This window comes from Drosophila mauritiana, chromosome 3L (genome assembly GCF_004382145.1).
Source record: "Drosophila mauritiana strain mau12 chromosome 3L, ASM438214v1, whole genome shotgun sequence".
Taxonomy (NCBI): Eukaryota; Metazoa; Arthropoda; class Insecta; order Diptera; family Drosophilidae; genus Drosophila; species Drosophila mauritiana.
Genome location: NC_046669.1, coordinates 18876967 through 18902866, shown reverse-complemented (window position 1 = coordinate 18902866; position 25900 = coordinate 18876967). Strand labels below are relative to the sequence as shown.

The 25900-nt window shown below is 41.8% G+C and overlaps 2 protein-coding genes across 3 annotated transcripts in view; one reads left to right on the top strand and one right to left on the bottom strand.

Moving 5' to 3' along the window:
* LOC117140704 overlaps positions 1-25900 on the top strand; it is a 67880-nt gene that overhangs the window by 7789 nt on the left and 34191 nt on the right. For both annotated transcript variants that reach the window (XM_033303769.1, XM_033303770.1), the window contains exons 2-5: positions 14029-14299; positions 14612-14748; positions 18606-18731; positions 25180-25284. In XM_033303769.1, coding sequence (XP_033159660.1) covers positions 14029-14299; positions 14612-14748; positions 18606-18731; positions 25180-25284 — 639 coding nt within the window. The remainder of the gene's footprint in view (positions 1-14028; positions 14300-14611; positions 14749-18605; positions 18732-25179; positions 25285-25900) is intronic.
* Positions 10144-12643, bottom strand: LOC117140705. Its single transcript, XM_033303771.1, has 3 exons — positions 12385-12643; positions 12288-12320; positions 10144-12230 (listed from the first exon to the last, which is right to left on the bottom strand). The coding sequence occupies exons 1-3, from the start codon at positions 12552-12554 to the stop codon at positions 10205-10207; spliced, it is 2229 nt and encodes a 742-aa protein (XP_033159662.1). The 5' UTR covers positions 12555-12643; the 3' UTR covers positions 10144-10204.

Below are 25900 nucleotides of genomic sequence, written 5' to 3'. Positions count from 1 at the left end.
GTTGTATTTACCCATAACAAATGCATTCAAATTACCAATAAATACCGCATTTAAATGTATGCCAATAGAAATACTCTCTCACCCAATTACGACCACTCCTCTTTTCACTTTCTCCGCCCGCCATTCACTGGTGGGAAATTTCATTTTCTAATAGGCGCCAATATGGCTTTGATTGAACGCTCGCCAAAAACTAGGCCACAGAATTCAACAAAAAAAAGGGGAGAAGACAAAAATTGAAGAATTGAGGCCGTCGCCGTTCGCTCCTTTCCGCGCTTTCCCTCCATTTCCCTGCATTTCCAGCATTTCCCACGATTTCCCAGCGCTGTCTCCGCATTTCCCCCTTCTGCGCAACTTGTCAAGTGGCTGCTTCAGAGCTCAGTGTTCTGAGCAATGTGGGCTAAGTTGAGCTCTGCTTCTCGTCTATTGATTGCATTAAAGGCGGGATGTTCGGAGAAGCCACCAAATATTACGTATACGTACATTAAAATTCAATTTACGTCCGTTCGATTCCGCTGCTGCAGCCTGACAGCTTGAACTTTAATTAAAGCCACGAACGACAGGGTGATAAGGGTCATTGATTAGGAAACATGGCCCCGAAATTGGCGAGCACGTGTGCCAGTCCCTATAAATGAAATGAAAAACCCGAGAAATCGACACACACACACACACACTGCATCAAAGGACATAATCAAACATCAACAGCGAGCAAAGTAAATGTCGCTGATGTAATTTATTGTTCGAGGTGTCGCCGCAAATGGAAACGACACCTTTCGGCTTGGCTCGGTTAATTAAAGAAATATAAATAAATTGATGGTCTGTGCACTAAAAATAAAAGCAGGCACCTTTGTGGTTTCCAATTATTAATGAGATTGGTAAATAATATAGTCTTCAATTTATCGGATATATTAGCTGTTTAAAGTGGGCCAAAAGGATACATTTTTATGTACCATATTTATATGAGTATATACATTTTCTTTGAGTGATTCTTGATGAAGAGCCTCTTCTTGATGAAGGTGCAAGATATTGCCAAAATATTTGACTAATTAAGCCATTCAGCCGCGACGGACTACAGGCGACTTCGTGGTTGTCTGACATTCTGGCCATAATGTTCTGGTGACACGCAAACACGTAGACAATCGTTGCCATCGGAGGCACTGACAATGGGGATTCCCCTCTTCGGGGACGAAACAGAATAATTTCGGGAGTTGGACTGGGCATATTTGAAAGTTTTGTCGCAGCACTCCAAATGGCTGTTACTGCTACTGTCATTATTATAGTTATTTGTCAGCATTAGTGCAGTGGAAAGTGGCGCTGACTAAACAAATTAGCACATTTCCGTGTTGCTATAGAATGCTATTTCTAGCTTCTGCTCCGCTGTGCCGTTTTCCCTTGCAGGTGACAGCCAGGTGAAGTGTCCTAATGAAGGTACGAGGGAAATGGCTCCAAATGGGCGGTGGCCATTAGTTGGCAGGGTGGATTTTCAGATTTCGGGCTTTAGGGGCGCATAATGAGGAGTGTTTCACGAATGTGGAGTGAAAATCTGCGCAATTTGGGCCAGGATTCTCCCCGTTGGGTCTGCAATAGCTTTATTCTCAGCATATTACCGAAAAATTACTAAATAAGTGGGCGCAATGAGTTCCAGTTACGTGTTAGTGCTCAAAATGGAATTGGGTTGGATATGTACCAACGCTCTCTTTGTCTAATTAACTATATATGCATATAATAAGTAAACAAATAGGGAGATCCTTGCACAGCTTCCCAACTATGAATTTTTGGTAAACTCTGTAGGTTTCTGCTTTTAGATAGATATTCTAAATTGATTGGGGTATACATTGTGCAGATAATTTATAATTTATAAAAGTTATTTATTGAATGTACTCTGTTAAAGAAATAGTGCAGTGAAGCTTTTACTTTAGGTAAAACTTTAGTTATTTCCAATAGTTAATAGTTATTTTCTAAAGAAGATGTATACTTCTATAAATGTAGCAAAAAGTTAAAAACCTAAGATAAAGAGAGGAATCAGCCTGTTACTATCCCCTAAATTAAAAACTCGAAAATCAAATTAAACAGAGTTGTAGAAAGTAATTAACCAAATTAATTGTGCCACCTTTCACGGTTGAAACTGAACAAAAACTGCTCTAGAAAATGTAATCAACTCGAATTTCAATCAGCCATTAAATTTAAAAAATTTCCCCAGCTAGTTATGCACATTTTACAGTCTCTGTTTTATGGCAGGCACATTCCCCAGATTCCCCCAGTTTTTCCCAGCTGTTTACATTCTTTTAGTACGCCACCTCTGCCACCTTTCCCCACTCTCACCTCCACTACCTATGCTTTTAATTAAAGCCACAAAAATGCAGCACACGGGAGAAAAACAAGGCGAGAGACACGTTTTACTGCAACCAATTAAACCGTAACGAATACATTATAATTTTATTTTTATTTTAATATTTATGTGTTTTTCGCTATGCGCCCCAAGTGAGCACCTGACTATGTGTGTGTGTCATAAAACGGCGCCCAATTACTTAAAACTAACGAAAAATTCCCCTCCAGTGTCCCCAGATCCCCGAAGTCGTGTGCAGCTCTCCCTCCGCAAATATAAATATCACACCTTTCCAGCCGCCCCCACATATCCGTTTTAAAATGGATGTATATACCCTAGTTTTCCTCCAAGACAATGAAAGCTACTACAACTACAACTACAACTACAGAGCCTTGCTTTTCCTGGCTTGGGCTGCGTGTAGTGCAGTGTATTCCGAGTAATCAAAAATGCAAATCGAGCCCATGAATTTCGAATTAGTTTTTAGCCTGCCAGGAAGAAGGGCAGGGGTGGGGGGTGGCGGTAGTGTTTAGGCCACGCGGATTTTAGGCTAACGAACACACGTACTCGACTCCGGCCGTATCTCTAGTCGCCCCACAGCTGTACGTGTAACAAATTTGTATCAGTTAGGCCGTGGTCAGGAGGATTGGAGGATTGCGCGGACTGGGGGATTGGATCGTTCCCCGGCAGCGTTTACCTGGTTTACCTGCCATGCCAGCATAACCGAAATCTCCGGAACCAGAAAAAAAAAGGTAGAAGTACACGAAAATAGTTATCGGCGTGAGGCAACAGTTGAAATCAGAGGCATGGTTGCGTGAGGCCAATTAGGAGCTGCGTATTTGCGCCGCCCGAGGTCGGAAAACACTGGAAAAACTCAATGCTCAATCTTTTTTGGGGCAATTTTCCGCATCAGGCCACGTTTGACATGTAGTGGAAGCATGAAAAGATTTTACCCTTATTTTACATTCTACATTACAATACATTGAAGTCTATCCTAGGATATTTTTATAAAATTATCTCGTAGTTAATGTAAACAAAAACTCTCCTTGCGGAGTATCTCACGATGACACCTCCGCGATCCAGGACACGAGGCTCAGCGCGAAGTGAGGCCTGTGATTTGTGGCCTCTGTTGGTTTTTGACTCGGGATGATCCTGTGCCAGTGCCTCCGCCCAGCTCCATTTGGGCCCCATGTACGTGACGCGCATTTCCGCAAGTCCGCCTATCAAATATAAAGTGCCAGCAATTTATATTTCAACGCAGCGGTGGGCGGCGGGTAGGTGGGCGGGGGCGGAATTCTGGCAGTCAAAGCCAAGCAAATCAATGTAAATATTTTTAAGGAAAGAAAGCAGCCGCAGCAAAGGAGGCGAAGGCGAGAGGTTAAAGCGATTGTGGACTGGAAAATGCAGGCCGAGTCAAGAACTGCATTTGTCGGCTTTCGAAAGCGCTCCTCTTATTTTTCCCTTCCGATTTTCCTTTTTTCGGTTGCTTTCTGCCGCCCCCCTCCCCCTCCGGCTACCCCACCCTAGCAGTGGCATTTTCAATTTTACTTTATATGCAAATTTGGCATTTTGTAGCAACTGCTGCCATTGATAGCTCTCGGTTTCCCACCAGCTTCCAGTCCAGTCCAGTCTCCGCTATATTTTTCAGTTTGCTTCCGCAACGTAACCCATTCGGAACCCGGGTCTTTAAGCCAGCTTTACTTGGGGCGGCCGTTGCATTTGAATTTCTATAAATTTTTCATTTTTCATTTAGTTGCAATGGCACGCCACAAAATAAAAGCGAACGTTTGTTTCCAACACAAACTAAATCCCCCGAACATTCTTGCAATGTTTTTAAGGCTGTTTTTCTTTAATTTCAAATAATGCCGTATACTATATTTTTGTGTGCTGTGGTTTCGGAATTCAAAATTTACCTATCAAATCAATTCTGGGTGATATGTATAAGTAAAATGTGCTTAAATTGTGGATCCAAGCTTTTAGTTTATCTTGAAATCATATAGCAGCTCTTATCATAAACGTTTGAGTTAAGTGGCAGGCAATTAGTTTAGTGAGATTTGAAGTTATTCTTCAGAACTCGCAATATTTTATTAATAAAATTACTGCTAATACTAAAGCAAATGGATTAGAAGTCAATATATGATGATTTAGTAATATATTTCACGAGAAACGATATATTTGTTTTGTTTTTTATCTGGCAGACCTCGAATTCCTATGAAATGTTTCTAGTTCTATCTGTATTGAAGTAGTAATCAATGCTGGAGCCGTTATGGCGTAAATACACCATAAATATACCCTAAAACTGTGGCACTCAGGCACGTAGTATTCATTCATACACCATCTAAAAGCCGCATTTTCCCACCAACTGCCATTAATCTCGGGTTCTTCCCAAAGTCGCCACACGTAAGTGGGGACCTCAGCTCCCTGGAATCGCTTGGATCCGCTTGGATCCCCCAGAAACACCCATATCCCCCTGGCCACACACTAATGGCACTCTGGTGCTGCTAACAAAGTCTAAAAATCCGACCGAAAACTGTTTGCCATCGCTCGACTCTGTCGCCGCCGCAGGCGATGGGCAAAAGTGTCAAAGTGCTAAAGTATGTTCAAAGATTCATAAGATTAAATGCAAAGGCCTATCTCTTTCTCCTAGCACAGCGGTCTGTATAGCCGTCTCTGTTCGTCCTAGTGGTGTGTCTACTAGACAGCCAAATTCTGCCAATAATAGGTACGCCAAATCCCAAGGCACTTTAAGCAGAAGAGAACAAAATGTCTGGATATAAGCATATATAATATATATATCCTATAAAATAAAAATTGACTAGAAATTTGTTTAAAGCATGAAATACTGCTACCACGCAGTTCCAACACCTAGCATTCATTAAACGCATCTCGCACAGGGCGTATACTCAATGTGTGTACGGCCAAGACGATGGAACCTATTATGTCCTGTTCGAAGGAAGCGAATGGCATGAAAGGCGAAGAAAAGCCAAAGTCTAGTCCAGGCGCCGAAGGCTACCGACGTCGTCTGGCCAGTCCTTGAACTCACCTCGAGGTTTTCATTTGGCCAGGGCCAATGCATTGCATCGCCTGCATTAGCTTTTCCCCGAAAGTTCATTGCCCTGCGGCTTTTCATTTTCTCCATTTTGTTGTAAGAAATTATACGCGCAGATAGCGTGAATTTCAATTTTCGCCAGCCTCTTCCGCTTTTCTTGCTCCGTGTGGAATGCCGCGGCGTAGTGAGCGCGAAAAATTTAAATTGAAAATGCAAAATGCTCATATGCAATTTGTTTGGAAGAAAAGCTGAGGGGGCTTTGGTCCTTTTTACAGTTTGCCGGGCATAAAAATCCACGACGGTCTACATTGTTGTCAGTTTGTAGCTTTGGCTACAATCGTTTGCTTTACGACCACACCCTTACACACCCACACACGCACACACACACACACACATGCACATGCAAGCAGGACAAGAGCATTTGGCATTTTATGCGAAATGTTTCCCCGGCGAAGGAGCCGTCGGGATTCGGCATTATAGTTGTATGAGATGCCGGCCCTCCTTCTGTTACCAATTCCAACTTCGGCTGCAAATTCCAGCCATTCCACTCTTTCGCCAGGCTTTAAAATTAAGTTTACATTTTTAATGGGCAAAAGTCCGTGCCCTTTGGCTTTGCAACTGCGTCAGTTTTATGTTAGCCAACTTTAATGGTCATGACTTTCGGTACTCCGTTCGCAAGTTGATAGTCAGCATGAGGAATAGTGGAAAAAGACATACGGAACAGGAGTATGTGGCAAATAAGTCATATCATATGGCAAATGATGGGAGCGTAGAGGACGTCACTTGGATAAGGACTCCGCAAGGGATTTTGATTAAATTCATGGTCAGGGATGTGGAACAGGATGTTAGATTAACTCTCGGGAAGGGGACAATTTCAGCTTTGTAATCCGTTTCTTGCAACACAATTTTTTACAGTAAATAAAATCATTCTAAAATATTTGTGTTTTTCTTGGATAAAATGAGTTTTCCAACGGCAATTTTCAGAGCATATTCGGATTCATGCAATTAACTGCTTTGTTGCACTTTTCTATCTCATTTCCATATACTTTAACCATTGAAATTTGCTTTTAAGTTTCCTTTTATTTAAATGTGAGATGAAACCCATTTTTAATCCGTGGGAATAAATTGCTTAGTTATTCCCACATTTCCAATCAGCTAGAAGAATAATCAATTCTTCTCGGTTTGGTTGACCACGGCAATAATTCTTCTCTCTTCAATTGCGAGATCTATTCTTTATAACTGCCTTTCTTTTGATTAATTGGCTTAGTTGATGCCCAATCGTATGCTACTCATACGCCGCGTTTTCAGCGGCGAAATTCATCACGGAGTGTAATCAAAGTCCGTTATTTCTCAAACCCCCCTCGAATTGCGAAACTCGCTGGAGCCGCGTTGGCCAAATCACGTTGCTATTGCCACAGACGAAGCTCGAGCGCAAACGAGAGGAGAAACGAGACTCATTAGAGCGAAGCGTGATGCGTGACACCAACTTTAAATTGTGCAAAGACAGGCGACAGGACCTCTGTCCTTTTCCGCGCATCCCTGGCATCCTCCTCCGCCGGCCGTCGACCATTTCCATTTCCATCGCATTGCAGCGTAATCTTGGCCATTACTCAAAAAGTAGCTTCTCACGTAGACTGCGAGTAAAAGAAGCGCGGAAAAAATTGCAACCATCGCTACACCAGGGAAAATTTTCTATTATGAATTGACTGAACCCACAAAGTGCGTAATTAAAAACATATTAATTTTTATTGCTTAGAAATTATGGACTTAGGAAATTAATTTATATTAATGCTACGTGTCGTAATGTTCTTTCTCCAAAATAAATATTGTTAATCAATTATATATATAATTAGATGGGTAAAATGACCTTTTTTAAAATCGGTATCTGGCTAAGAAAGTGTATAGAAAATTGATCGGTATTTTTAAACAAAATTCTGAGCAGTAACTGAACATATTTTATGTTAAATGCCAAAGTTAACTTCAGACCCCAGCAGGCTGTTCTCCATTTTTTGCTGGTGTATGTGGCGCTCTGCGGGTGACACTCTTAGTCTGTTTGTGTTTGTGTTGCCGTTTTGCCGGTGGCACCACCCCCTCCCCCCTGCTCAACGGTCACCCACGCGGCGCCACGCCCCTCGGCCTTACGCCTCTGTCATTGGCACAGTCGCGTGGTGGATGCTGCCTTTGAAATCGGGATCCACTGGCAGTTCAAGTCCCCCGTGCCTCCTCTAATGGCTTTGTTATGCTAATTTCCCGACGCCTGCTGGCCATTGGAGTCGCCTTGAGCCCAGCCGGCTTTTGATCCTGTTTCTTATTAATTTAATTATAAATATTATTCTTTTTTACGTTTCCTGCCTTTTTGTTGGTGGCGATTGCTCAGTAACAGGAAATGGAAAACATTCCAAAGTCAACATTTGCACAGCGATTTGCAGGGATTTTTTTAGGACAGAGGTTTCTAATTTCAGTTAAGCGTGCTCTGCAATGCGGAAAATGGCAATATTAGTGCATAAATAATCATATATATTAATTCAGTCAGTTGCTGGCACAACACATATATTTTCATCAAATATTTAGTGCAGAATCATTGATGCTTTAACAAACTATATGTATGCCAAACTATTGATATCCTATACTCTCTTTTTGTGGCCTGCGGTATTCACTTTTCTGGCCCAGATGCGTTTATTTACTGATGTAAGTCCAAAGGACATCGTTATCATGGGCTTACCCATTTGCCCTCACGTTCCTGCAGAAAAAGTGAAACTCTGTCATTTGGTGAAAGGGACTTAGCTGGAAAGCCTTTCATAAGCGTCGCATAAATTCTTTGTCAATTGTGGCAAATTCTTAGCCATCCAGTTGGCCAACCGTCCTGTAGTTTTGTCCTTTTTCTGTTTCATCTCGTTCTGCTCTATTTCTTCCTTTCTAATTGTGCCATATGTGTTCAGGCTTCCGAGTCTTCAAATTGTAACTAGAATTTGATTGTGCCGAGGAATGGAAGTGCATTGATTGGTTTAGCTCGAGAAAAGCCGACTGCATGTGGCCATAAATGAAATGGAAGATCTTTAAGTCAGGGAAAGCTGCAGATGCAGATGGCCAACAGTGGTGGCATTGGGAAATTGAAAAATTGGGAAACCTTTTTGGACTAGTGGCTCTCTGAAAGTGAAAGGATAAGAGGCTGAGTAAGTCGGTTTGTTCCAAATTCACTTCGCATGCTAAACAAATAAAATTTAATGCCAAAAAATGTGAGCTACAATAGTCATAATAAATGGTTTTCAAAGATGAAATTTTAAAATATGTAACTGCAATATAGATTTTAAATTAAAAATTGTATAAAAATAAAGTATTCAAGTGCATTTGTAAATATTTATATTTATTATATTATTTTACATTATATTTATTTTACATTTATTAATGCTCAATTTTTTGGATAAATTTAGTTCTCGGTGTTTTTGTGTGTTGTATTTATTCAAGTACTATCCTCAAAGTCGCCTTTTTGATGTCTCTTCTTTGGAGCTTCTTCTATTGTTGCTTGCCAGTCTTTCTTCCGGGCTCTTTTGGCCCGCTTTCTGGCCTTGGTTGGTTGGCCCTGTTTGCAGGCATGTGGCTAAGGAATGGCTTACAAGCCGCTTCCCTGTTTTTTCCTGGCCATCCTTTTGGCCCCAGGGCTGCATCCGATTATCTTACGACTTTCCTTCGGCTCCTTTCTTATCTCTGATTATTATCCTTCTAGCTCAGGAGCTCAGGAACTGCCTCATTCACGATGTACAAGCAGCTGTACAGCTGTGCATTCTTAAGCTCAATCAAACCGGATGTTGGGCGAATATGCATTGAATTAAGTGGGCGAAATTCGTATTTTTGTGGCTCCTGGGCTTCTGGAAAGCCAGCAGTCTTATAATTAGAATTCCCTGTGACCGGAATCCCTTATGCCCATAGGTGCATTCCTCTGCAGAATTTAAATGTCCCTTCACCCGAGTCCTTGTGTGTGTGTGCGCTCGACGTTCAAGTGAAACTTTAGACATAAAAGCCAGACCCCTCGGAATTCTTTTTTTCTGTGTCCACCCTTTCGGGCCGCATTGTTGTTGCTGGCTAAAGCCGTGCAGACATTTGGACCTAACTACTTGAAGTTTTATGCCCCGTTTCCTTACTTATTTTTCCCTTTTTTCCTGCCTCATGGGAGGACTTTATGGCGCATACGTGTGGGTTCCTTTGGGCGCATATTGAAAAGCCAGCATTGTTATGACTTTGAAACAAACTGAGGGCGAAAGCACATTTTCTTCTTAGCCCTCAACCTAATGGCAGGTGCCAGGAAAATAAGAGGCTGGAAAAAGCGAGCGTGAATAAAACTGTTATCGGTCTGCGTGCTCAAAAGCGCACTTGATTGCTCAAATCCTTTGTGTATCCCCCTTTAAGCCTTTTGTTTTCCATTATGCGCCGGAAGTGTTGTAAACACTTCAGCGCAGGACACCAGCCGAAGCCGAAGCCAAAGCCACAGCAACAATAACACTAGACCAGGAGCAACTGAAAGGTGGAAGGAAAGTCCAAGTCCAAGACGACGTCTCAAGCGGCACTTCTATCGAAGAAAAAACCAAATTAACTTTCTACTGAGACAAATGTGTTCAAGAAAAGAAACGAAATTTGCATGACAACAAATTTAAAACTGTTTTGAGGGACAGAAAATATTTCGAGGGAAACAATTTTGGTATACTGATTTCAGTCAGAAGATGACGACCACATAAAGTTTATATATTATTAATGAGTATTAACAACAACCGATTCCCACTCGCTATACAATAAGCTTTATTATTTTTATTTTAGATGAAATGATTAAGTAATTATGTTATTCACTTGACTTCTTTGCCAATTATTTCTGTTTTGATGGTGGCCTTGCGGTGATTGGCCGTAATGGGGTAGAGGATCTTCAGGATATTATCCGCATCACTCGTGGTCATGGCAAACACCTGGATCATTCCCGTCTCATGGACACGGGCTACCACCCTGGGAATAGTCTTGTCCACGTAGTAGACATACTTCATATTGGGTTCTGAAGAAATAGCGCTTGACGCAGTGAATTCCGGCAAAGAGATGCCCCATGGAAAGTGAGCACAGGAAATGAGACGAAGGTGTAGAAGCTTGTGTGTGGGGTCGGCTTTAAAGTTCGGCTTTCCAGAAATCTTGAAAAATATATCCCTTTGGGTTTCGGCCAGCATCGCTTTGCCTCTTCCATTGATTATCAAGACACTGCCATCGGCCCAAATCCAGGCTATTTGTGTGGCCTCATACCGCACTTGGATCACACCTATGTCTCTATTGTAGACGGCGTTGCCTAGGGTATGAGCCGCAATTCCAAGATTCAAATTTCGGTTCATACTCAGTGTGCAATACGTTTTGCAAAAATTCATCTCGACGCGCAGGCGCAATTGCTCCACATTGTGCCTGTTGGGACGCCTTAGGATTCTGATCCTCTGGAGGCACTTGTCCAGATGAACTGGCAGAGGCGGAAGCAGCACACATCTTCTCAAATTCTCCACCGACTTAAATCCAAAGCGCTGGTTCCACTTGGATCGGATTCTCTTAGCTTGGGGATCCCTAAACTCTGTCATATTGTAGTCGACGATGTCCTCGAAGTCGTCGAGGCGAACTGTGAAGCTGTTCTGCCATCCTGATTCTGGTGAGAGTTTTTTATTGCTTTCTCCCAGGACTCGGGGTTGCAGTTGCTGCTTGCTAATCTCGGATTCGAAGTCAATGCCCTCGGGTTCTGCAGAAGCTGGTTTGCTGGAACTGTCCTCATTGATGACAAGCTGCAGTTGTTGGGAAATGGTTTCACTGCATTGCTGTAGCCAACCCTGTATATCTGCCTCGTCCTCTGGTTTGGGGACTAATGGTTTAATGTCTTTGACATCGAGGATAACAGGCTGTTCTGGAATATTATCCAAGGAAGGATCAGGCTCAACAAAATCTGGTTTCTGTGACAATTCCAATAACTTTGGTGGATACTTTTTCCAAACAGCCTTATCCTGGGGGATAAGATCCTTGGGCTTCAGTAAGTCAAACAGAAGATCGCGGTTCTTTTCAGGATCTCTGGCTAGTTTAAATAACATATCGTACTCATCTATATCACTGTAGTGTTCGCTGAGCCCTTCCTTATTTATCCATTCCTTGATGGCTCGCTCCTCTTCGATTCCAATAGTCAAGTTAGAAAAGGAGACTTCTTCATTGTCTAGAATCCGAGGCTTCTGGGGTGCATTTCCTTTTCTTTCCTTTCCATTTAAATCGTATTTTTCCATATCAATATGAGGACTATTGAGCACCTCAGATTCTAACCACTGATTCAAGACCCGCAGCTCATTCTCTCCGATCTGCCTTTCCAAACCAGTTTCGAAAATATTCTTATTATCGAGATTTTCGGCGCACCTAACTCTTTTTGTAGGCGGAGTTTTGGATGTCTCCAAATTCGCCATGCAACACAATGGCCATACAGCATCCGAGAGCTGTATAATTCCCATCTTCACGTTCAAGTAACTGCACCATATATCCTCCAACGTTGGCGTATCTATATCAATATCATCCACAAAGCTCCTGCGGAGAGGTGACACGGGTCGAAAATGGCGATTAAACAACCAATGTGAAGCCATTGGCAGATTAAGTTCTATTCTGACGGGGGATCTTAGAACATCTTGGCGTTCAGTTCGAAATGTTATTGCCTCGTTGGGCAATCGTCGCGTCTTGACAATCCTCGATGACTTTGGAGGTTTCATTGAACCCTCTTCGTGGACGAGGTTCATGGGATCCGCATGTTTCCCGAGGCCGAAGTCCAGAACATCCTTATCACCGCGGAACTTGGTGGGCAGCGGCTTTGGGTCTCGTCCACTTAAATCGGAATTAATGTTAATTAATCGTTTCCATAATTAAATGCATATGGCTTACCGGTACAATGGTTCATTTACAGCTGGAAAAGTGCTGAATACGAAGTTATATTTATGTATTATGTATTAATTATGACCGTATTTTAAAAATTTCTCACCTGGAGGAGTTATGGTTATTATATTTCAGGAGTTCATCCTGCTTGTAGATGGTGTCTTTGCTCTTCCTCTTACGCTTTTTCACCCTGCCATTGCTGACCTTACGAGTATTAAGAATAGCAAGATCTTCGCGCTCATCTGAATCCGAATCAAACATCGAAGCTCGTGGCATTTTGTGAGAAATGAATTCGAATTTATTTTTAAGTGTCAACTTTCTCCACGTACTCTACAACTCTAAAAGTGTTGCCACTTAAAATATTCGAATATAACCTATCGAAAATAAATTAATCGCATATTGTCGTAGAATTAAAAATCGTATACTTTTTAAAAACAAAATGGGCACTAGATTGTTCTTTTTTGGTATATAAGCATCGACTTGCCATTCTTCACATTGCATTTCCTTTTCCAAAACGTTGTCTCTAAACCCTAAAATTTGATTTCTTTTCTTTCTGAAAAATAAAATTAAATTAAAAGGGGGGATAGGAAATAGAGTGAATGTATTTAACAGTAAGAAACGTGTGCTTGCAAACTTGACGACGTTTCTTATAAAAATAACGCAAGAAGACGGTACACGGAAATAAAGCATAATAATGTGCCACGACAATCCAGCGTCTGTGAAAAGAGGGGGGTTTGGGGGAAAAGCCACGCGTGCCAAACGGGAAAACACTCATAACGCTTCGCTCCCCATTTTCCCGGTCCTCTTCTTCTTCTGAGTCGGACCCTCGTGGCTTTCCCCTGTCAATATGCTTCCCGCTCGACTTGTGCTATAATTGTGTCTTCCCCCTGCGGAACGCCTGCCATCTACACACACCCATACGAGTGTGTGTGAGTGTGCGGGGTTAAGGGGTGGAGATAATGCCAACCAGGACACTTTCAGTTACTTAGCCCAAGAAACTGGGGAGCGTCCGTTGCTCGGGGACCGAAGTACCGAAGGACTGAAGGTCTGAATCTGAGGCGAGCGTTTTCCGCCCTGCTTTGTCCTGTTGTTTCAGCAACTTACAAGTGGCCGAGAAAGGATATCCCAGCTGAAGCTAAAATAATTAGCTGGGGGCTAAGCAGGAGTTGCAAAAAATGAGAAGGCCACGAGGGGCAGCTCTAAGAGATAAAAGGGGATGAAAGAGAGACAAAAATGGTAAAACGAACCCAGGTGAGGGAATACCTAAGGTTTCCCTCTCCAATAGGAAAGGAAACGTATTTAAATAAGTTTGCTAACTCATAAGTTAGCTACCAATTGAAAGGGTTTCAAGTTAATAGCAACCGGCACCTACAATAATATTATAGGATTATTATATGGATATTCTGAAAGGCTTTAGAAAGAAATTGTGTCCTATCCAGTGATTCCGTATGATGCCACTGACATTTGTACTCCAAACTAGTGAACTTTAAGCTTAAAGGGTAAAGACTCGCAACTCCATCGTCATCGTTTGTTTGCTTCCTGATCCGCGTGGCCAGGTGACGGGGTGAACAAACCCCTGTCTGTTCAAATTCGCACCACTCATCTGGGTCAGCTGGCGGTCGTTTCCTCCGACGCACCGCCATCTCATTTTCCGGTTGACAGGAGCCCTTTGATTCCAGCACATCACCTGACAATTTGTTGACTCAACTAATCTCCTTCTCCGTTGCCCCTCACCCCACTCCCGTTTCAGATGCCCAGGATGGGGAGACGTCACAAACACTGCCATCATCGGTTGTGCGCTTCATCTTCATCTCCGCTGCAGCGGCTGGTGGAGCTGCAGCTCCTTCTGCCGGCGCTCCTGGTCGTCCTGCTGGCCACTACCCTGGGACTCGCCTGCCGCGTCTCCGAGTTCTCCTGCAAGGGCAGCGGGAACAGCGGCACCATCTGCGTGCCCTTGGACAAATACTGCGACGGACGCAGCGATTGCGCCGATGGCAGCGATGAACCCAAACATTGCTCCGGTGAGTGAATGCCGCCAGCTGACGTTCGCTTCTCCGACGAGTGGAGTGGCCAACAGTACAGTAAACAATCGAAGGAGTGAACTTATGAAACAATGTTTGCACATGGATTTTTTTAAAGTTAGCTTAACTGGAAGTGCAACACCATGTTATGAGCAAATTAAATATTTGTAAAGACAACACTGCGTATGAGTACTGAGTACCATGCCAGTTAACTATCAGTTAACGTATATAAATATTGCTCCACATTCGATTGTTTACTTTGCTTAACCCACTGTACCCCCAATTCACATTCTTCTTTCCGACCCCCCGCAGTCTGCAATCGTACATATTATGGCGATATCGGACGCACCTATGCCATAAAAGTGCCAACGCCACAGTGGAATAAATTGCCCTTCCTCTGTCACTTGACATTCACAGCATCCGGTCATGATCAAGGCGACATTGTGCAGGTGAGTAGGAGGTGGTGGGGAGTTGGGCAGTGATGAGAAGGGTCCAGGTACTTGTACCTAAATGGAGTAGATGGGTGCACTACTATACTTACAATCCTATACATTTATTAAATGTAAATATTTTATAGTCAACTTTTTATTTGCTTATTTATTTTCCTTTATAATTAATTTCTGCATTCAAGTTTCATAACAGTATATGTGCATTTACAAATCAATCAAATTGATTGAACTCCATTATTATGATGAATGTAACCTATTAGAAAATGTGAATGGAACAAATTTATTCCAATTATTTTGTCATTTAAAGTAAGCTTTAAAATAGTATTGACTTGCAGTAATGCCTTGTAAAGAAAGTCAGTGTTGAGCACCTAAATACAGAAGGTAATAGTGGTACCTTCGCATCACTGGTGCTGTGGAATCAGAGTGGAGTGTTTGTCCAGCTCGTGTTGTAGTCCACTGTCCGTTGTCCGTTGTCCGTTTGTTGGCTTTAGTGCGCCGTAGGCCAAAGATTAGCCGTGCGTCAGCGAAATAAAAGTGCAATGCACACACACACACACACATGCTCTTGAGGGCAGAAGGAGGAGTGTCCTGCGGGAGGAGTGCACTCTAACGGGAACCAAGCCACACACATGCACACACATACACACCGCCAGCAGACAGCGACACGCACAAATGCACCGCCCTGAAGTATTCCGAGACACACCCCCGCTTCCAACAATGGCAATCCGATTCGCACATATCACGCGAGGGGCTTTATGTGTCCGCCATCCGGACAAGGTATATGGGTTCTGCTTGGCGCGGACACTCGCCACAGTCGGGACTGCAGGGATAAATAAGGTACTTTCTCAGTTTGTAGGGTACATAGAAATTACATAAGTCCTTTAACTATATATATTTACCAAAATGTATGAACAAATTGGGCAAAAAATACATTTCTAATTTTTGTGAAAATATTTAAAAACTGTACCGAAACCGTAGCCACAAAATTTGAAAGGAATCAATCTGTTATTGTGCATCCAGTGATATTTGCCGAGCTACCAGGGTATTCCGAAAACACGTGTGTATATCCCATGGTCGCATTCACCGCACTCCGTTCGTGCTTGTTAGGCAGAATGTCTCCATTTCTCGCCTTGGCGAGAATGTCTCCTGACATTTTTGGCGGCGCTGGCATTTGGTGCGTGCTTAATTAGGACTTCCAGCGATTGCAGTTGAATCCCAGCCATGCCGCCTGCTTTTTAAATGAACCGGACCGGATCTTTAAAATGCCTTGGGCACAAGCCAGAATGGGGGACCGAAAAGAGGAAGGAGGCAGTCGCCGAAATAAGCAAACAAATCGAGCGGCTCGAGCGGCTCGGGAGGAGTGGAAACACCCACGTTGACAATGAAATTAGACACGCTTCAAAACATTTTTGGCGAGCTGTCAGAGAAACGTCAATTTCAATTTCGAAAATAATTGATTTCCCCTGCAATTTGCGTAAACATCGCAATGAGCAGTTGAGTCCCAGGAAGTGGTAGTCAGCAAATCTGTTCCCCAGCTCCCACGACGCCCCATTTGCTCCTTAAATTTCCCCAATCCGCTTGGGAGTCTCGCATCCATCCAAGTATATGTATATACTATATAAGTTTATATGTATATATGGGTGAATGTGGAATGATGTATGCAAAATGTTCCTTGGTGGGCTTTGCACCTTGCACAAATCTGTCATGCATAAGTTATAACTTTTTATTTCGCGTTGCCGAATTTGTAGAACACTTTTCGATAGAACGTGGATACACCAAAAATAGTTTGCTATCTGACTGCAAGTAAATTCAGCTTGATTGTTAGATGAGTTTATTGTTTGGTTATTTACCTTAATATTAAACTTTTTTATTAGTTTATTTTTTATTTTATTTCTATACTATATAAACTAACTCCCCCTTTATGGCAGTGTAGCTCAGTGAACATTTTTTGTTCACCTCTTCATCGTGGCATATAAATCATGCGGTTGGCTTTCCGAGGCTTCCCGTTTTTCCGCTTTCCCTTCGATTTTCATATATATTTTTTTGGTTCTCACCCGGGTGCGTCTGTGTGGGAAATTGCTTGAAATAATAATGTTAGACATCGGCGGGACGAGGATTCGATGGAAGGATGCGATGTTGTCGGGGCTGTCTGTTTGTACATATTGATTGATGATTGTCAGCCGGAGTCCCAGAACTTCGCGGCAGGGAGAAGTTTAAATTGCCTGGGACTCAGCCATGCACCCATGGGCTAATTTTTAATGGAAATACCTTAAACCAAACTCTGAAATATGTTAGCTGCAATCAAATATAATAATTAAAGCTTGTTTTGATCGCCCTTAATGGACGGGTAAATTTACGGAACAAAGCAACCAAAGGGGAACTTTCCACTGGTAAAAGGCAGACAGAACATTTCATAAATCAAGCAGTTTTTTTGTAATAAAAAATATAAGCCTTTATTTAATCATTTATTTTTGCATTGTAAATTGTTTGTATGTGTAAAAAGTTTTTCCCAATTGTTTTCAAGGAAATTTTAAAATTGTGCGCTTTTAATTTTCCCAACAATTTGTTGTATTTTCATGCCCAATTAGTATGACAATTAGAATGAAACTGATATCACTTTGCTCAGTTAAGCAGAGCTGATGGAATTTTGCAAAATATTGGTATTTTGTGGTCGAGCTAATGATGGATTTATTTTGCGATAAATTAAAATGAAGACCTAATTTACTGCTGCAAACAAATCGAAATCAACACCACTGGACACTCTATTTAAAGTGTCTGTTAAGGCAGTCAGTAAGTTTTCTTTAAAGTCCTTAAAGTTTCACAGCTTGTCACGTCGAAGACCAAAAAAGTTCGAGAGGAAAAAACCATAAAACATGAGAGAACTCCTTAAAAAGCATACACTACACATAAATTATGCTTCCTCATTTGCCCAGGAGAATTTCCGGGACGAGAAGTCTACGCTGAAGTCCAGAGCAAACTTGCAGATGCAAAAGTTTTTCACAGAATTTGCCTCTGTCGTTCAGTTGCCGCTTCTAATGAAGCCACAAATGCCATGTGCGATGTGGATTTCCCTTCCTCATTTTCATTTTTGCTCGCTGTCACTTTTGCCTTTGTTTAATATTTCAAATTGGAAGTGAAAATCTCTTCGAGTGCGTAGGTGTTGGGAAATTCGACCAAATGAAAAGCAAGTGGCAGGCAACTGAAACCCGAGGCCGAACCCTTTTATTGGAGTTTTCTTTCCAATTTTCGACACACACTCTGGCAGGCATTTATTTGCATATTTTATTAGGAAAACTCATGTGCCGCACGAGTACATAATGTACATATTGCATACGGGATTAGACACTTGACTCTCTGACTCGCACAACTTCCTTACTTTGACCTTGACTTGACTCCCTCTTCCGAGGCAGTGTGAATGCGGTATTATCTTTTTTATGGCCAATCAAATATGCAAACAGTGGGCGTTGTGCTGTTCCCTACATTTTTCGCAAATGGAATTTCATTTGCATAGCTTTAAGCAAATATAAAATATAGTGTTAGTACCCTGAAATGCGTAACAAAACTGTACTCTAAAGATATAGAATAAATGGAATTTAATTAATAGAAGAGTAATCATATATAATCTTATAATAATATAGGTGGTATTGAACTTTAACATTGTTTTTAATTTCCTTTTTTAGTCAGCTATTCATAAGCAACTTACTTTAAAATTACTTTCAATAAGTTCTGTTTTAAAGTTATTTATAATCTGCACACTTCTTATAATCGATATTAAAATATAATATAATGATATAGATACCTTCTATTTTACTCAAATTTTCACCAAATTATTACAAATTTAAATTCGACTCCTACAGATCATCTTCGATGGCTTCACGGTGGGAAGGTTCGACGAGGGCATGGTCGACACGGATGTGGATGGTTACGAAACGAACCTCAGTCCCACGGGCGAGTTGCCAGGATGTCCCGAGGGTTTCATGCAGGTGAGTGGGCTGGAATTCCATTTATTAAAATTCATGTTACGTGATAATAAAAATAGTTTGCGGGAAATTGTGTCCGGGAGTTTGCACTCCATTTGCTTGCGTTGCTTGCTTGCCCATAATTTCATGCCCAACTGGGTGGTGGTGGTGGGATGCGATGGGTTGTGGGTGGGGATGGTGGGTGGTTGGGTGGCTGGAAAATCCGGGCGAGGACTTTGGCTTGTCATCATTGGTAGCTTTCCTCGATGTCGTCGTCGTCGGCGCTGTCGCCGTCGTTCGATTCAATCAATGTCCGAGTAATTCTGTAATTTTCTGTTTGGTTCTCTGTTGACAAATACCACATTAGCCCGGCAAATTGAATTGAATGCTGCGCCTGTGTGCGTCTCTGGCCCGATATCCATGTCTGTGTGTGTCCTGCCGATCCCGGGATTGGGAGCTTGAGTGCTGTAAGTGTTGTTGGGTCACATCCATTTGCCCTTCTCTGGGCCGAAAAGGAAAACTATTTAACATGTACCAGGATCTGTGTGCGTGGTGTATATTTTTATCGCAAATTTTGCGGACACGTTTGGAAGCTAGCTGGTGACTAGTGCTGTGCTGTGCTGATGTCCTCGCCCTTGTAATGCTAAAACCAAAATCCTGGCTAAATAAAATGTCCGAAAGAGCTCACTAAATCCCTGTAATTGACTTGTGCAATATGTTTGAATGCCCCTCCGCTTCGCAAATGTATCCGCTTGTGTCTCAGTTTTTGTTTCACTTTGCGTTTCTGCATCGGTATCTTTATCTGGGTTTCGGGTTGACTGGCCCTGCTTAAATCGCTTTTGATAAAGCCCAGACGGACTGCTCGCTTTGCTGCCATTCCCGCCCAGAACCCTTGAGCTGTTTTAATTTGGGGATTAAATAAAATATTCGCACAGAAGTGCTGAAAGGCGAATGCCAAACGAATGTGGAAGTTCACATAATCCTCTGCCTTAAGATGAGTTTTGGATATGAAGTGGATGGTTGGTTGATCTAAAATAATTTAAACACCTGCAAATTCTTTCTTACATATCATTTTAAATGTGATTGATAAAAAATAAAAGTTAAAATCGCCGGTAAGAAAATATATGCTGATGCATGCAAAGAGCAAAAAGAGTTGAACCAGCGCTAGTTATAATATATATAATATTAAGTACTATAGTTCTATATAAAATCCTTACAAAACACCAAAATACTCCCTCCTTTTTAGGAAGAGATACCTAGTAAACCTTCCATACCTTTAGAGATTACCTTACATGTTTAGTCAATTTTCTCACTCCCTTCCATAGTTCCTTCCTATTTACTGGGACTAAAGGTTTTCATTGGTTGCATTTCCCATCGCTCGGTATAAAGAGCCGTTCCGCCCACTGTCCGACTGTTGGAAAACCATAAACCTCTATTAGTTTAGCTACGTAGGCCCTCCGAAGCCCGGACTTTTCCCGCCGGCCTTCTGTGTCCGCCGGTCGCTTTGTGCAACAATAAATTTAAACAAGCGTGGGGCGTGCGCTGACATTTTGCGGTGCTCGTCCCCAAAAACTGAAAAACGGAGCTGGACTAAGGGATATGGAATAGCCATCCAGTGCAGCCATCGCATGCACTCCTGGGCTGTCCTGTTGAGGTTTCATTTGGCGCTTGACATGTGTACGGAGTTGAGGGACTTCCGCAAGGACGACGGCACGCGGGAATGGGTTGGCTAACAGGCATGCATCTAGTTTTTCCTGCCGTTGCATTTTTCGGCAGCAGCGGCTTTCATACGCTCACAGAGGGTAAGTGTAATTGTATTAAAGCTTTACAAAATAAATAGGGGGATCTTTTTTTGAAATGGAATGGCCAAAGGAATAAAAACCGAATGTAGTATTCGAAAATAAGAAAATATTTTAGTATAGTTAAGTAAAACCAGTGAATTAACTAATTAAACGCAGTGTCAAGGCAAATTAAAAGAAAAATTTAATGATTTAGCCTGAAAATCAGTACTTTTACTGTGTATACTTATATAATAATAATACAAAAGCTATAATGTGTGAAATATGCTTTTACCTTTAAAGGGTATTCTAAAATTCGTTACATACGTGTGCCATTTATGTACTCGATATATTTTTTTTGGATATTTGGCCTTGCTCTCCGGTTTTAAAATGCAGTTAAATATTTTCAGTTTTTTGCCGCTGCTCGTGCATTGTTCATTGTTGTAGTTGCAGTTCTATATAGACTCGTAACTAACCGCAGGTTTGTGTTGTGTTTCCCCCTTCAAAACCTCCATTTCCATCGGAGCTGCTTGTTTTTTTTTTTTTTTTTTTTTGCGAGTAAAGGCAATTTTAACTGCTGACGCGGTTTTGTAAGCCCCTGGCCCTCCGATCTGTATAAATAATGCGTGTCATGGCCTGGCCACATAAATTCTTGACCGAAACGGAAAATTTATATCCGCTGCCTTTCCCACATATACGGTTATATATGATTTACCCAGTTTCAGGCGCAGCACCCCGTGTCGAGTCTGAAGTTTCGGTTTAATCATTTATTCAATTTAGTTGGACATTCTGTCTCATGCATTTTGTAGCAGGCCAAAAGCGGAACGAAACTGGGCTGTCCTTATCTTGACCTTTTCGGAATTATTTTTAATAATTCAGCAAACAGTCTCTCGCAGTTCTTAAGTAGCGACAAAGTTTAAACTCCTTTAAGTCAATTTGCATAGGTCCACATTCCTGCAACTATGTTTTCAGATACACATGAATCTATATTCTGATTATTTTGGCTGTTTTAGCCAGAAACGAAATTCGACTTACTTGTAAGGCCAGTTTTACGCGGTATTTCTGGTTCTATCAGCCTCAAATTCCCGCTGGACCTTTTGTATAATATTGCTAATCATAAATAATAAAGTTTATGCATAAACGTATTAACCTAAATCAACAGAGACAACAAAGTCAGGCGGTCGGCGGAGGAGGAAGCTGTTATCCTTGGGTGTCCTTGCGAGAGCAGCTTGGCCAAATGACTCAATATTTGACAATCATAACATCCCGACCCTCTGTTTTCCCCCATCCCGGCCAAGGACAACAACTGGAGGAGTGAAGGCAGCTTGGCCCTGTCTCAGCTTGTCCATAGTTTTTATTGGTTAGTCCAGTGTATACGTATGTATATAACCACTCTCTGCCATGGCTGTGAGCTAGGAACATAACTCTTGGTTTTGCTGAGCTTAGAATATATAATTTTTGTAATTTATTGGCCTATCTTCCAGCATTTGTGTTGCAAATGAAAAGCCTTCACGGTTAAGTTACTTACTTGTAATATGCCAAACGCTTTAAATTACTATAAATCAAACAGAACGCGGCGACAGTCGGCCAGTGCTGGCATTATGCGCTTAAATTGTTTCACAATTATGTGAAAAAACAGTGTGCAATAAAAGGCGTGGCATTTGGGGGAGGAAAAGGATGCGGAGCGAAACTGACAAGCGGCAGCTTTTGTTTATTGTTGGCAGATTATGAAGCGAGAAGGATTCTGCGGATGCCAGTACATCAACAATGCTGATAAAACTTTTATCGCACTCACTGTATTGCATGTGTGTGTGCGTATGGGCGCAGACCCAGAGTACGGAACAATATATTACGGATATCTGCGGGGGTTACAGAATGCAACCGAAATTCCCATTAATAGCTAGAAAGTTCTTAATGGATGAGTAGTGATGCTGAATTTATCAAGCGCCTTCAACTGAATTAAAGAAATTTCTTTTAAACTAGAAAAGCTTATTCATCACAATAACAATGGGCTTCTTTTGTTTTGGACCAGATTTTTGATTGTACTATTAAACTTAAAATTTGTATATCAACCCGTATGCCCACTGAACGCTAACCAGTTTAGTAGGCCAACATTTCAACTGGCATATGAGCAAATGTTTGGCCAAAATGTCAGGCAATTATTAGCACTGACCTAGTAAAAAAAAGCCTATAAAATTAAACCCATAGGCCATAGCCCAAAAAAGTCTCCTGCTACAATACTAATTCAATCAATTTAAAACCAACAGAAAATGTGGCAGAAATAGCAAGAGCAGATAGGCCAGCTATGCAAAGGAGGGCAAAAAAAAGAGGAGAATCGGGCTTAAAAGAACACACACACACAAGGACCAAGGTCCAATAATTCGTTATGAAGTCGATGCTAATAACGCTCCAGTGCACACAATGGACATGATGACGATGATGAAGAGGAACGACCATTGGGTTAAGATAGAGGGAAAGCCAAAGAGGGGAAAAAGACAGAACACTCAGAGAAATTAGGTATAAGTTGTATAAAAATATATTTATATTTTAAGAAACAAATCTTGCAAAACGTAAGAGCTTAATTCACTCAAAACTATATGAAACAAGAATGCAAATTAGCCACTAAAAGTTAATGTTTTTATGTTATAAAGTTTGTCTACAGAATAAGAATAATTAATACCAAAAAAACACTGGAACTATAATTTTGTATATTGTCAGAAAACTGATGTGTTCCGAATATTAACTTTTCTACAGAAAGAAGTCCTTTAGAAAATTATCTATTTATTTAAAAAATACTAAAAAAATTTATATTAAATTATCTTAGTGGTAATATCTCATAGCTATCCCACTATCTCTATTGCTTAAATACTCTTATCCCAATTTAGACATTTTTTATGAGTGTGTGAATTAGAGTCCTGTGAGCAGGACTCGCCCAGAGTTTGCAATGAATTTACACAAAATCGAAATCAGAAAATTACCATTATGCCGGGCAGTCAAGCCTGCCTGTGGCCCGTCCTGGCAGTACCATTTGCCCCATTCCATGCCCACTCCAACCAGAATCCAGCCAAACCAAATCCACTATTCATCCTGGCGATGAGATAGAGTAGGATGGCCGACGGACTGGCCATTGCCATTCAATATGACAGCAGCAACGGGCCGACAAGACTCCAGTGCAACTGCAACTCTAACCAGTTACAAATATTGGCCAGACCTCGATTGGCGACTTTGCAATTACAGCAAAAATTGTTGTTTGAGTTTGAGGCAGCCGCAGGACATGGCCGGGGCAGAAAGGACATGGGGCTGCCAGGGTCTGCCAGGGGACGGGCTCGTTGGCCGTCGGTTCAGTTCAAATAACCCATTAACTAAAAACTTAATCAATTGGAACCTCAGTGTAAATGAGCTGCCGTTGCCATTGCCGTCGCCATTTCCCGATCCCCACATTTATCGACTGGTGGCCACTGACCCAGGCCGCAGGCAGCAGAAAAGAAAAGAAGAACCGGAACCTGCAGTGTCCTCATCGTCCTGGTATTAGCAATATTAATGCTGCCTATGCGAACAGGCTCAATAGATGTCAGTTGTCCTGGGGCGAAAAGCTTTGTGTGATTGTGCGCATATAGCGGGTATTCAGGAGCTCAGGAATTCTGTATGAGTTTCGAGTTATTTAACTTAAAAAGAGTTTACATTCATATAATGTAAATTATTATACATTTGAAAAAGAAATGATTACTAGTGTATTTAATTTTTATCATACGAGATAATGAATCTGTTAGCTTATACGGTTAAAATTTATTTGTATAGCCCAATATTTTTCAAAACTGTTTTGTTAAAATGTGTTGTTTGTTTAATAAACAAATTTAAGTTAAAATACAAACCTTTATATGTTTTTAAATATAAATATTTAAAACGTTTGCTTAAATTGAGATGCAATATTGAGGAAATGTCAGTATGAAGGGTAGATTACTTCAACGCACATTATTCTTGCCCCCATTTAAAGTTCGCACTCTTTTTTCGGCTCCGTTAATATTTTAGCCAGCATTCGTTTGGCAGGCTTTAGGGGTCCCTTTTTTGGTCGCAAAGTAAATACATTTATGGGGCAGCATTTGCAGTTGTCGCTTTCACGGATGCAGTGTTGGTTCAGCTGCTGGTCGCACACCTTCGCCGGTTGCCAACGGTTTTCCGCATGCATAAAATACCTGCTCGAAAGTGGGGTACACTGCGCTTTGGTACCGCTGCCAAGTGGCATGTTGCGCTGGAAAGCGGAGGAAACTGGAGGGGTTGGAAAAGCAGGGGAAAACAATCGAATATTAAGCGGAGAGGTGGCAGGGAAAACAAAAAATTACACTGCCCAACACAACACGCACTCATAATCCATTAGCCCACGCCAGCTGGCGCACTGCAACGTGGGAATATTAATTTTCCATGCGTTTTTCGCCAACCCAGTGCCAATAAAATCAATATGGGCGCTCGAACTCTATAACTTAACCCAATTTTTTAATGCGACGGTGTGTGTGTGTGTGTGTGTGTGTGCGACATACATACGTATGTGCTTTATGGTCTTTAAATGTTGCATCATGGCATTTTGCCGAGCTGGGCGAAATTGCTTTTAGCCTCTCTGTTTGGCTGTCTGTGGGCGTGTCACCAGCGAAACAAACTTGATTTTTAATTAATTAAATTTTTATTTATTTACTTGGCAGCTCAGCGAATTGGGACGCCCATTCACCGGCGGCTCCTGGTGCGGCAAGGCCACCGGACCGCAATTGTACTTTAGCGAAACATCCACGGTGACAGCCTCGGTGAAGGTGAGTGCAAGTGCAAGTGAGAGGGAGCACGGGGGAAAGAGACGGGGCGCCTGGAACTGGAGCTTTGGGAGCCTCCGCTCATCTGTGTGTGCTCAAATTACATACCCTGCCAGGACTTTAGGTCATTAAGTTTGGCGCATCTGTTTGGATTTGATTTAAACAAATTTTATTGATGTAAAATATATAAATTAATAATTTATCATTTATTTGTTTGGTTCATGTTTGGTATTTAATTGTACATGCAATATCAGCGAGTTGAGCGGGTTTCACCATTGTCGACGATGCATTATAGGCTTTATATGTCCATCTGCATAATGGGAGGATCTGCAGCCTGTTTAATTACCATGCAGAGAATGAAATTTTCAGCTTATCCCAAAGTTTACATGTCCAGCCTTTCATTTTAAGTTGAACAACTTTTCCGCACACACCACACGGCGTATGCGTAATATTTTCTTAAGGCTGTCAGCCGACGAAGCAGTTCCACTGCCACTTTTTGATTAATTTTTAAATAAACGCGCTGCCATAAAAACGGGCAAATGGACAAGGCATCGAAAAGGACACGTCCATGGGAGGATCTTGGCCGGAAATATGGTTTCAGTTACTGCCGTCGAGTCGC

Bases quoted from the DNA above. Each gene is read 5' to 3' on its own strand.
- LOC117140705 (XM_033303771.1), bottom strand. From the start codon at position 12,554: ATGCCACGAGCTTCGATGTTTGATTCGGATTCAGATGAGCGCGAAGAT. The intron at 12,321-12,384 runs GTGAGAAATTTT...CTTCGTATTCAG, and splicing joins AATAACCATAACTCCTCCAG to CACTTTTCCAGCTGTAAATG. The intron at 12,231-12,287 runs GTAAGCCATATG...TTCCGATTTAAG, and splicing joins GTAAATGAACCATTGTACCG to TGGACGAGACCCAAAGCCGC.